This window comes from Microcaecilia unicolor, chromosome 7 (assembly GCF_901765095.1).
Source record: "Microcaecilia unicolor chromosome 7, aMicUni1.1, whole genome shotgun sequence".
NCBI classification, from domain to species: Eukaryota; Metazoa; Chordata; class Amphibia; order Gymnophiona; family Siphonopidae; genus Microcaecilia; species Microcaecilia unicolor.
The window spans coordinates 229273676-229287079 of record NC_044037.1 but is presented as its reverse complement, the minus strand read 5'-3'; the positions used below and the strand labels follow the sequence as shown (position 1 = coordinate 229287079).

Below are 13404 nucleotides of genomic sequence, written 5' to 3'. Positions count from 1 at the left end.
CTCTGGTTAATGTTTTCCTTGTATACTTCCCATGGTCTCATGGGCCACATAAAATTCAATGATGGGCCACTTTTTTGCCCATTTCAAGGGCTAGAGTTGCTAAGATTACTGCATTAATGCATATTAATGCTGTTAACATGTGTTATTTTACCATAGGAATTATTTTATGCAATGGGACCTAGTTACTAATAACATATGTTAACGATGTTAGTACACATAGTTAGTACACATAGAGGGGCATAATCGAACGCCAACGCCCATCTCCATGGGCGTCTATGTCCGAGAACGGGTACGTGAAGGGGCGGGACAGACCGTATTTTCAAAAAAATGGGCGCCCATCTTTTTTTCGATAATACGGTTTGTGCCGGCAAATGCATCGGATTTGTGCGGATTTGAGCTGGGCTGGGCTGTTTTGTTTTTCAGCGATAATGGAAACCGAAGGCGCCCAGCTCAAAAACGAACAAATCCAAGGCATTGGGTCATGGGAGGGGCCAGGATTCGTAGTGCACTGGTCCCCCTCACATGCCAGGACACCAACCGGGCACCCTAGGGGGCACTTGTAACAATTAAAAAAAAAGTTAACATACCTCCCAAGACCATAGCTCCCTTCCTTTGGGTGCTGAGCCCCTCAAATCCCCCCCAAAATCCACTGCCCACAGCTCTACACCATTACCATAGCCCTTATGACTGAAGGGGGGCACCACAAGTGTAACAGGTAGGGGGGGATGGGCCTGGGTCCACCTGGGTGAAGTCCACTGCACCCACTAACAACTGCTGTGATGGAGCTGGGTATGGCATTTGAGGCTGGCATACAGGCTGGAAAAAAAGTTGTTAAAGTTGTTTTTTTTTGGTGGGAGGGAATTAGTGACCACTGGGGGAGTCAGGGGTGGTGATCCCCGATTCCCTCCGGTGGTCATCTGGTCATTTAGGGCACTTTTTTGGGACTTGTTCGTCAAAAAAAAGGGTAAAAAAAAGTGACCCAAATTTGCGGTAAAAACGCCTTTCTTTTTTCGATTATCAACCGAGGGCGCTCATCTCTCCTCGGCCGATAAACACGCCCCAGTCCCACCTTCACCACGCCTCCGCCCCCCCCCCCCCCCATCAACTTTGTTCGTTCCCGCAACGGAATGCAGTTGAAGACGCCCAAAATCAGCTTTCGATTATACCGATTTGGGTCGAAATATGGGCACCCATCACTTTAGAAAATAAGGCCGATAGTAACTAACTCTATTCAGACTATATTCTATTACTGTATGATAACATTGTATGATACAATAGACCTAACTTTAGCTTAGTAAATGCAGAGATCTGAATTCTAGAGAACAGCTCCAAATAAATATAACAACTGGATGAACAGCACCTAACTCATCATTTATTTGTATTTTGCTCACACCTTTTTCAGTAGTAGCGCAAGGTGAGTTACATTCAGGTACACTGGGTATTTCTCTGTTTTTGGAGAGGTTCACAATCTAATTTTGTACCTGAAACAATGGAGGGTTAAGTAACTTGCCCAAGATCACAAGGAGTAGCAGCAGGATTTGAACCTACCACCTCGGGATATCAAGACTGGTGATCTAACCACTAGGCCACTCCTCCACTCATGAAGTGAAATGAAAACCATCCTGTGTTCATTCAGCATGTCATTTCTATTGCCTTTTTGTGGAACCTCAAGGGAGCTACTAGTTTATTTCTTACTACAATGTTATTTTCTGTTCAAGTTGCTTATAAATAGAAAAGATAGGAGAGATATTGTCAATAAAGGAGAGAGAGGAGAAAGAGGAGAAGCAGTTCTTTTTTGTAAAGGAACGCTGGTGGCTTCTTGGACTTTATTCTAAAACCTACCACATATTGATAAGTGTTCTGTAAGCCCATACTACAGAATTTGTAAAAACATATTGAAATTTTATATGTGTATGTATAACTAAAGTTCCACAAAACTAATAATCACCAGCAAGGAGCAGAACATATACAACAAAAATCAAAAAGTCAACCTGCTAAAATATGGCAATTTTATCACTAAAGACTTTCCTTTTCGAAAGGGCATATCCTAATGATCCAACTTAAATACCTGAATCCAGCAACTCAAATTGACCCAAATGTGATATGAACTTAATGAACTTTACATAACCTTACTCTCTATATTTCCTAATTTCTCTGTACATATTTATTTCATTTAGCAACATCACTCTGTATTTGTTTTCTTAACCGAGGAGGCTTTGCCTCACGGTGCCACATTGAGCCTGCAAATAGGTGGGAAAATGTGGGGGTACAAATGTAACAAACAAATAAATAAATAAATGGTGGTATAGAGGGAGTCCTCAGTGTTTTTTGGCTGTGAATACTCAAAACAATGGCTCCTTATGCCAGCAAATGAATGACGTGCTAAACAGGCTACTCATGAGGATTGGAGGTCCTCCATTTTTCTAGCACCAAGGGTTGGACTAACTGAGCTTTAACATCTATCAGTGTTCAATGGTTTGGGGTTCCTGATGAAGAATTATCAAAAGTGAGCGTTGTTGAACCCCACCCAGTCAGGTTTTCAGGATATCCACAATAAATATGCATGAGATAGAGCTCCATAAATTGCCTCCTTGCTATGCAAATATATCTCAAGTGATCATCAGATATCAGTCACCTGGCTACTTACCTGGTTACTAGATCAATAACAAAAATTCCTTTTGGATTTACTAGACCCTTGGTCTTTACTCCCAGTCCTTGAGGGCCTTAGATTTTTAGGATATCCCTGATGTGCATGCAAATTTTTCTTATGCATATTCATCTTTCTTATGAATATTTATTAGGGATATCCTGAAAACCTGACCTATTGGAAGCCCTCGAGGACTGGGATTGAAAACAAACATCCTAGATGAAAGCAGACCAGTTCAGTTGATAAATTCTCAAAAAGGGCATTGTACATTTTGTTCTATTATGGCTGAAAAACATCCTAATGTTAGGAACACCCATATCCCACCCTTAACACGCCCCTGACATGCCCCCCTTGTGATTTGAATGCACTTCTGATGGACTTCATAGAAAAACGTCTAAAAATTGGTTCTGACAATACCAATTTGGACATTTTTGTCCCAATGCAGATTTCTGCCACTTTTGAAAATGAACTCTATAGTAACTTATAGAACTTTGTAAATCTAAGTGCTTTGAAAATGAACTCCTTAGTGACACCGAATGACAGTTGGTTTCTTGGTGCCATTATGTTTGTGGACCTATTGTAAAGTCACTAAACATGTATACTCTGGAGGAAAGGAAAAACAGGGGTGGTATGATACAGACGTTCAAATATTTGAAAGGTATTAATCCGCAAACAAACCTTTTCTGGAGATGGGAAGATGGTAGGACGAGAGGACATGAAATGAGATTGAAGGGGGGCAGACTCAAGAAAAATGTCAGGAAGTATTTTTTCACGGAGAGAGTAGTGGATGCTTGGGATGCCCTCCCGCGGGAGGTGGTGGAAATGAAAACGGTAACAGAATTCAAACATGCGTGGGATAAGCATAAAGGAATCCTGTGCCGAAGGAATGGATCCTCAGGAGCTTAGTCAAGATCGGGAGGCGGGGCTGGTGGTTGGGAGGCGGGGATAGTGCTGGGCAGACTTATACAGTCTGTGCCAGAGCCGGTGGTGGGAAGCGGGACTGGTGGTTGGGAGGCAGGGATAGTGCTGGACAGACTTGTATGGTCTGTGCCAGAGCCGGTGGTTGGGAGGCAGGGCTGGTGGTTGGGAGGTGAGGATAGTGCTGGGCAGACTTATACGGTCTGTGCCCTGAAGAGCACAGGTACAAATCAAAGTAGGGTATACACAAAAAGCAGCAAATATGAGTTATCTTGTTGGGCAGACTGGATGGACCGTGCAGGTCTTTTTCTGCCGTCATCTACTATGTTACTATCCAGCTTATTTTCGAAAGTGATAGCCGGCCATCTTCCGACACAAATCGGGAGATGGCCGACCATCTCCTAAAACCGGCCAAATCGGTATAATCGAAAGCCGATTTTTGGACACACTAGCTGGCATTCCGTCGCGGAGGCGGCTAAACAAGGGGGCGTGTCGGCAGGGTAGTGAAGGCGGGATGTGGGCGTGCTTATGAGATGGCCGGCTTCAGCTGATAATGGAAAAAAGAAAACCGGCGATGACGAGCATTTGGCCGGTTTTACTTGGTCTATTTATTTTCATGACCAAGTCTCAAAAAGATGCCCAAACTGACCAGATGACCACCGGAAGGAATCAGGGATGACCTCCTCATACTCCTCCAGTGGTCACAACCCCCTCCCACCCCCAAAAAAACTTTAAAACATTTCCTTCCTAGGAGGGGAAGCCAGTCGGCCAGCTCGTAAAAAAAAAAAAAGGATTTTGCTGATCAGTTATGTTATGACTTACTTGTTCTGGAGTGCTGTATTTTGTGATACTGTTTTGAGAAATGCTCAAGAAAGACTTCATACAAATTAAAAAAGTCCCTGCAGTTCATTTTCCCTTGATGGCCGTCCCTGACTTGCACTTCCCTTAATAGCCGTCTTTCTCCCCAAACAGGGAAATCAAAACAGTTTTTGCTCACAGTTTTTTTAGTAGTAACAGTGGGATTTGAACCAGCCACCTCTGCATTACAAGAGCCATAATGTAACCACTTGGCCACAGATCCCCTTACTTGGCTGTTCCTCCCTTTTGATTATACCCCTTCAGGTCTCTCTCAGCCAATCACAGTGCGTTAAGCTGTCTGTGAGTGGCTGAGAGAGACCTGGAGGGGTATAATCAAAAGGGAGGGACATCCAAGCAAGTGGAGTTGTGGCCAAGTGGTTACATTACTGGTTTTGTAATGCAGAGGTGGCTGGTTCAAATCCCCCTGTTACTACAAAAAAAGTAGTGTGCAAAAACTTCTGATTTCCCTGTTCAGGGAGAAAGACGGACTTTTTTCATTTGTATGAAGTCTTTCTTGAACATTTCTCAAAACAGTATCACAACAGTATACAGCACTCCAGAACAAGTAAGTCATAACATAACTGATCAGCAAGATCTAAACATCCAGAAGTACCAGTGCACTATGAATGCTGGCCCCTCCCACGGCCAAATGCCTTGGATTTGGCCGGGGTTTGAGATGGTCGATTCCAGTTTCCATTATCGCTGAAAAACAAAGTTGGCCATCTCAAACCCGGCGATCTGTGGCATTTGGCCGTCCCCAACCGTATTATCGAAATAAAAGTTGGCCGGCCATCTTTTTCGATAATACGGTTCCAGCCAGCTGTTGCAGCGCCACCAAAATAGATTGCCGGCGATCGATTTCGCCGGCGCCGTTTGATTATGCCCCTCTATGTTACTATGTTTATTTTTTGATTTTTGAGACTTTAATTATTTACCCATATTTACTCACATACTCACATTGCATATATGAATATGAGCAATAAAATTTGTTTGGGAGCTGCATGATGGTAATTAAGACTCATGAGTAGCCTATTATAGGGCTTCATTCATTTGTTGGCGTAAGGAGCCATTGTTTTGAGTAATCACGGCCCTAAAACACTGAGGACTCCCTTTATACCACCATATTTTAGTGGACTGAGTGGCACATTTTTATGCATTTTAACTTTTTGATTTTTGTTAACTAAAGTAGGCAGCATAAGGCACAAAGGACCATCTTTTAAAAATGTGTGCAATATATCACCCACACTAATCATGTTTGGTCTTGAGAGCCACACAAACTCAAAGAACCACTAAGGCTTCAAAACTGCTTCCTATCTATTATGTATGAAAACGAGCAGCTGTATCAATAAGTACTACTTTTCATCATGGTTTTATGTTTGTGTTTTTGGTATTATGTTTTGGATTGTTTCTCTGTAATATCATATGGCTGTTTGTCTCTGCATCTCTCAATGGACCCCTGAGATGGTAGTTTATAGTTTATACCACTTAAGCTGGAATGTCTGGGTGTGTGTGAAGATGAATTGAGGTGTTTTGTACTGATTGAAGGAAAGAAGGCCAAATCTATCAAACTCAGACCCTTTTGTTAGATGTCTCCTTTCTGTTTTGAGTCCCATAATTTTTTCTTATTAGGTTTTCTTCTTTCTGATTGGGGCTGGGTTCATTTGGCAAGTTAGTGTTGATTTTCAGGTCAGACAGAAAAAATCTCTGGAACATAGACTGCTACTTCCTTCCAACTGAGCTTTCCTCTGTGGCAGAAAGTGAATAACAGCAACTGATTGGAACTGGCTACCTGGGAGATGAGAGGTAGATGGCAGCAGGGGCGTAGCCACGGGTGGGCCTGGACGGGCCCAGGCCCAACCATTTTCCCTCCAGGCCCGCCCATCTGCATTGCTGTCTCTATCCCTTTTGTCCCACGGCGGCAGCACTTCCTTCCTGCCCTGTCTTCTCCCGAAGCTCCGCTGCATCGGTCCCTCCCTGCAAGTAGAATCCTCCTTCGCCGGTCGCGCTGCGCTGCCATGCAATTGCACACGCAGCTATGCTCCTCCCCCTGCCGTGTCTATCTGGCCCTCTGTGATGCACTTCCTGTTTAGGGCCGGATGAACGCGGCAGGGGGAGGAGCGAAGCTCCATGTGCATGGCAGCGCAGCGCAACCGGCGAAGGAGGATTCTACTTGCAGGGAGGGACCGATGCAGTGGAGCTTCGGGAGAAGACAGGGCAGGAAGGAAGCGCTGCCTCCGTGGGACAAAAGGGATAGAGACAGTGCGAAGGATGCGGATGGGCGGACCTGGAGGAAAAATGGCTGAGCTGCTGGGACATGGGAGGGAGAGGAGGAAGGGGCTGGAGGGAAGGGAGAGAGTTGCTGGGACATGGGAGGGAGAGGAAGAAGGGACTGGAAGGAAGGGAGAGAGCTACTGGATATGGGAGGGAGAGGAAGAAGGGACTGGAGGGAAGGGAGAAAGCTACTGGATATGGGAGGGAGAGGAAGAAGGGACTGGAGGGAAGGGAGAGAGCTACTGGATATGGGAGGGAGAGGAGGAAGGGGCTGGAGGGAAGGGAGGAAGGGGCTGGAGGGAAGGGAGAGAGTTGCTGGGACATGGGAGGGAGAGGAAGAAGGGACTGGAAGGAAGGGAGAGAGTTGCTGGGACATGGGAGGGAGAGGAAGAAGGGACTGGAAGGAAGGGAGAGAGTTGCTGGGACATGGGAGGGAGAGGAAGAAGGGACTGGAAGGAAGGGAGGGAGCTACTGGATATGGGAGGGAGAGGAAGAAGGGACTGGAGGGAAGGGAGAGAGCTACTGGATATGGGAGGGAGAGGAAGAAGGGACTGGAGGGAAGGGAGAAAGCTACTGGATATGGGAGGGAGAGGAGGAAGGGGCTGGAGGGAAGGGAGAGAGTTGCTGGGACATGGGAGGGAGAGGAAGAAGGGACTGGAAAGAAGGGAGAGAGCTACTGGATATGGGAGGGAGAGGAAGAAGGGACTGGAGGGAAGGGAGAGAGCTACTGGATATGGGAGGGAGAGGAAGAAGGGACTGGAGGGAAGGGAGAGAGCTACTGGATATGGGAGGGAGAGGAGGAAGGGGCTGGAGGGAAGGGAGAGAGTTGCTGGGACATGGGAGGGAGAGGAAGAAGGGACTGGAAGGAAGGGAGAGAGTTGCTGGGACATGGGAGGGAGAGGAAGAAGGGACTGGAAGGAAGGGAGAGAGTTGCTGGGACATGGGAGGGAGAGGAAGAAGGGACTGGAAGGAAGGGAGAGAGTTGCTGGGACATGGGAGGGAGAGGAAGAAGGGACTGGAAAGAAGAGAGAGCTACTGGATATGGGAGGGAGAGGAAGAAGGGACTGGAGGGAAGGGAGAGAGCTACTGGATATGGGAGGGAGAGGAAGAAGGGACTGGAGGGAAGGGAGAGAGCTACTGGATATAGGAGGGAGAGGAGGAAGGGGCTGGAGGGAAGGGAGAGAGTTGCTGGGACATGGGAGGGAGAGGAAGAAGGGACTGGAAGGAAGGGAGAGAGTTGCTGGGACATGGGAGGGAGAGGAAGAAGGGACTGGAAGGAAGGGAGAGAGCTACTGGATATGGGAGGGAGAGGAAGACGGGACTGGCGGGAAGGGAGAGAGCTACTGGATATGGGAGGGAGAGGAAGAAGGTACTGGAGGGAAGGGAGAGAGCTACTGGATATGGGAGGGAGAGGAAGAAGGGACTGGAGGGAAGGGAGAGAGCTGCTGGACATGGGAGGGAGAGGAAGAAGGGACTGGAGGGAAGGGAGAGAGCCGCTGGGACATGGGAGGGAGAGGAAGAAGGGACTGGAGGGAAGGGAGAGAGCCGCTGGGACATGGGAGGGAGAGGAAGAAGGGACAGGAAGGAAGGGAGAGAGCTGCTGGACATGGGAGGATAGGGAGAGAAAGAGGGGAGATGGATGGAAGGATGCAGAGAGAAAGGGGAGAGACTGGAAGGATGTGGAGAGAGAGAGAGGGGAGACTGAACAGAAAAGGGTAGAGAGATAGAGACACTAGATGGAAGGATCAGGAGAGAGGGTAGATGGGTGGAAGGATGAGGAGAGAAAGAGGAAAGACACTGGATGGAAGGGTAGGGAGAAAAAGGAGACGCTGGATGCAAAAGAAAGAGGGGAGCTGCTGGAGGGAAAGAGGGAGAGGACAGAGTAGGGAAAGACTGGAGAATAAGAGGAAGGGGCATGTGGAGAACAATGGTGAGGAAAAGATGAAAAGCCATAGGTGGTGAATGGACAGGAAACCCTGGCAAGAGAAAGACGAAGGAAAGCAGAATCTAGAGACTGGGAGCAACACAATGAGAAAAAGTAAATGGCCATACAACAAAGGTAAAGAAAATAATTTTATTTTAATTTAGGATAAAGTAATATGGTACCTGTGTTAATAAAGTTTCAGAGACCAATACTTCCTTCCTTAGGTCAGGAGAGGATACCATAACAGCGTTATGCTGACCTGAGGCAGGAGGTTTTGGCCTCTGAAAGCTCATTGAAAAGGGTGTTAGGCTTTTAAATAAATTTTCTGAAACCTGATGCACTGAAAAGCAGCACTTTACCCCTATGTGACAAATGCATCTGATTAGTGTGACTAAATTTTGCTGGGGAAGGGGGAATAGAGAGAAAATTTTGTGCCCACCCACTTTAGGTTCAGGCCCATCCAAAATTGGCAGTCTGGCTACGCCACTGGATGGCAGATAAAGTTCTCAACTCTCCCAGTTCAGTCAAACAGGTCTATCCAGTCTTTTTCAGCCACATTATATGCAAAAGTTTGGAATTCTGATTTTCCCAAGCATCTCCCTTAAGAAAATTTGCTTATTTCCGATCTGAAGAAGAAGGGTTACCTTCAAAAGCTAATCAAAAGATGTATTGAGTTAGTCCAATAAAAAACGGTATCAACATATTTCCTTTTCTATGTTTGGATCTGTTTCCATTTAGTACCTTTAAAAGTGGACTAACATAGCTATCACACCACTTTACTCAAGGAAATCAAAACTTCAAATTCATGCATGCAAGGAGCAGTGGCGTAGCCAAGGGTGGGCACTTTGGGCTCAGGCCCACCCAGAAGAAGCACACCTATCGTGTGGCTGGCAGGGATTCCCAAGCCCCACCAGCTGAAAACTCCCAACAACTGTCCCTCCTGCATACCTTATAAATAGCAGATGGCATGCAGGTGAGACAAGGGGAGACCAAATCACCTATGGGACAGGGAGGGATTCTTCTGCCCACCCATCTTGGGTCCAGGCCCACTCAAAGTTGGGTGTCTGGCTACGCCCCTGGCAAGGAGACAAAGCCAGGTCTGGGTGAACCTGTTTGGTTGATCTGGGATGAGGTGGCCACTCTAATAACAAAGGGGGAGGGGAAGAATTTAGTTTGATCATGTGACTTTGGAGAGTTTTTTATTTTGCATTTATTTTTAAAATATTTATTAATAGCTGTGAGGAAAAATAAGTGCTTTGTATCCTAGAATAGCAACATTTTTAATTGATTTCTGCTGTTTTGGGCCTGGAGAGTGGTGTTGTATACACTAACTTCTGCATTTCTTCCCAATCCAGTTCTGAAGTTCACAGTCCAAGCTTGGATTGTCAGTAAGAATGAAGTCCAAATTCTTTCTCTTCTTCTGGCCTCCCTGAAATGCCTACTTTCTCCCACTAGCAGGAAGATTGATGCTTATCTCTTACTGATTTTCCCATCACTGTCAAAAAGGTGCTCTTTTTGCACAACACTCAATCTGTGTGGAAGCACAGAGATGGTGTCATTTTGTCAGTGATGAGCAAGCTGGCAGGAGGTAATTCCCCTCCTTTCAAACCTGTACATATGCATGGGAAATCAGAGAACTCTTTGGAGATCAACTTGACTTCTAGGGTTAAGGGCACCTTATTTGTCAGTTGGGGATAGAAGGATAGTTGAGTTCTGAGTGAATTTATTGTATTATAGATACAGGGAAAAGATCAGACAGAAGTTAATGACATTCTCTTTCAATCTGAATCATTACTGTGAAAATCTTGTATGTTTCAGGATACAATTATACACCAGCTACAAACACGGTATGCTGACCTACAGATCTACACTTATGTTGGAGATATTTTAATAGCCTTAAACCCCTTCCAGAATCTCAGCATATATTCCCCACAGGTGAGACTATCATTTCATCTTACCCGCCTTGTCGTTAACAAACTACAGCAAGAAGTCTGGTAAGGTGATATGTAAAAATAGATTAATAAAAATCCACAAATATATTGACCATGACTGTTGCATCAATGGTTCACGTTCATCATAGATCTTTTAAGAAGGTGTCACTATAAGAAGTGGGACAATCTTATTTTTAGAGTGTAGAAGTGAAGTTTCTAGTCCCATTTCTTTGCTTGTGGGTATAATTTTGGGAAGTCACTTTCCTTCCCTGCATTTTGAGGGTAGTTCTAGAACTGGATGCCTTCATTTAAGTGCCCCAAGGCCAAGAGGTAGGAGCCTATTCTAGAACAGAATCTAGGCACCTAGATTCTATTACAGAATACTAGAGTAACCTGGTATCAGTGCACTTAACATTTAGGCACCTGAAGTTACCAGCTGATGTAAGTGCGAGCAACTAAATGGGGCAGTGAGATGCATATTCTGTAAATTATAGGTGTAAATGCTATGTTCCATCCATGCCCCTTTGTAAATACACAGCACTTAGGTGGAATATTGGCAAATATGTGCGTCTGTATTATTCTAAACATTTGGTCTAGTGACATATTCATCCAGCCATATTTTTGTATTGGTGTTTAATTACAAAGCATACTGGCAAGATCAAAGCAGGCCTGTGCTGGTCAGCAGGCCTCAATATATTCCCAGGAGATAACTGGAAATGTATATGCTCCCCCCCCCCCCCCCCCCCATCAGACTGATTGGGATGTACATATTGTCGAGGTGCATCTCCTCGTTATTCAATTGAAGATCTGAAGGACCTCTGACCAGATGTTTTGTCTTTGACCAATATATTAGAAAATGATCTTTAATTATAGAATGTACGATTTCTTTTATTCCCTAATGTTTTCTTTCTTTTGTTTAGTTTTCTAAGCTTTACCATGGTATGAAGCGTTCTGCCAACCCTCCGCATATATTTGCTTCTGCAGATGCTGCGTATCAAGGCATGGTTACTTTCAGTAAAGACCAGGTGTGAAACAAGTTTTTTAAAATAATAGTGGCATAAAATAATGATATATTATGGCACTCTAATGTTTTTACTTTTCATGATTACTGTTCACAGTAGAACTAACTCTGTATAGATTACTGAGGCTGTAAGAAGTAATAGAAGTAGAATATTAAGCCATTCAAACATATGAATTTTTACAGAGTCTAATTCTGTACGTTTTTCTTCTTGCCACTGGGAAAGTGTTTTGCTATCCATTATAGGCTGAAGATGTTCATTCTGTAACACCGCCCATGTCACGCCTCCAAAATGCCCCCTCTGGAGTCGTTCTGATCTAGACATATTAGCAATTTAGACCAGCTTTTTTCTTTGGTTTGATTATTTGCGTTGGATGTTTTTCTGCGAAAAATACGTCCATCCGCTTTTGTGCCATTTTTTGGATGTTTTTCTCTTTCCAAAATGAGCCCTATTATGTCCTAACTCTCCTTTACCCAAGGGCCCAGAGGCTCTAGGAGGCCCAGAGGCTCTGCCTGGTTGCCCGCCACTGCCGCAGCACATTGCCGACCTCCCTGATTCTACCTTGAAGGGCCTGGTGGTTTAGTGATTTCTTCAGGGGCAGGAAAGAATCCCACTCTTTCCTACCTGCTGCCGTTACTCTGCATGGTGGCGCCGGCATGGCTATGTTTTAAAAATGGCTGCCGACACTTCCTGTGGAAGTCTCTCGAGACTGCTGAGACCAACAAGACTACCACGGTAAGTCTTGGCAGCCATTTTGAAAAACACAGTGGCTGCACCACCACCACCACCATACAGAATAGAGGTGGCAGGCAGAAAGAGGGGGAATTTTTCCTGCCCCCAAAGAAGCCGCTAGACCACCAGGCCCTTCAATGTAGGGAACCCCAATGACCTTTACTGCCCATGGGCCCCAACCACTGTCAGTCCGCCCCTGGCTTATATTATGTTCATATTATGTCTCACAAACTCAGTATACTTCTTTCTCATCCACAGGGGGAATATCAAATGTCAGTGTAAAAATTAGTTTTCAATAAGGTCTTAAATTTCTAAAAATTTATTTCCTGATGAATCAGTTTAAGAAGACTGTTCCACAAAACAGGAGCAATCCAAAGAAAACACTTGAACAAGTAGACTCCCAATGGGTTTTAGAAATGTGTGGCATCACAATCCTGTAATCCTGCAAGAACCTTAACGTCCTTGCTGGAGTACATGGAGTGGCTAAACTACTCAAATAAGAAGGAAAGCATGCATATACCCCTGCAATTCTATAAAAGTAGCCAAAATTGCACATACAAATTTGGGCATGTGCCCAATTAGTGCATGCAATTTAATTGAATGACAAACTAATTAGTGCCAAAATTGGCTTTTTAACAAGCACTTACAGCCAATAATTAGATTTAATTGGGATTTACACACATAACTTTAGACATGGGATCCGTGCCTAGAATTTACATACAATCTGAAAAAGGGGAAAGAGAGCACACCGCCAGATACAGATAAGTGTTATGTAGCCATCAATATCGACAATACCACTTCCATATATGACAAAGAGACAAGTAGATTGATTAGTAAAGATTAGTAAAGAGTGTATAGAGAGGAGGAGGGCGAGTCGATGATTAAAAACACACACACAAGCTAAGATTTGCCGTGAAGGCAAAGTGAAATCAGCTGTGGTGGACATATGAGACTCCCCCTAAGAAAAAGTAAAGAACCATTACTCTACTTCCATAGATGTTGTTAGTATATCCTAGAAATAAGCAGTGGATTTTCCCCAAGTCCATTTTAAAAATGGCTTATGGACTTTTCTTTTAGGAAGCTATCCAAACCTTTTTTTAAACC

The 13404-nt window shown here is 44.8% G+C and overlaps 1 protein-coding gene across 1 annotated transcript in view; it reads left to right on the top strand.

The window, feature by feature from the left end:
• Positions 1-13404, top strand: part of MYO3B (myosin IIIB) — a 634284-nt gene that overhangs the window by 281171 nt on the left and 339709 nt on the right. Inside the window, 2 exon segments of the mRNA XM_030210853.1 lie at positions 10437-10553; positions 11470-11574. Of these exon segments, the coding sequence (XP_030066713.1) occupies positions 10437-10553; positions 11470-11574 (222 nt within the window).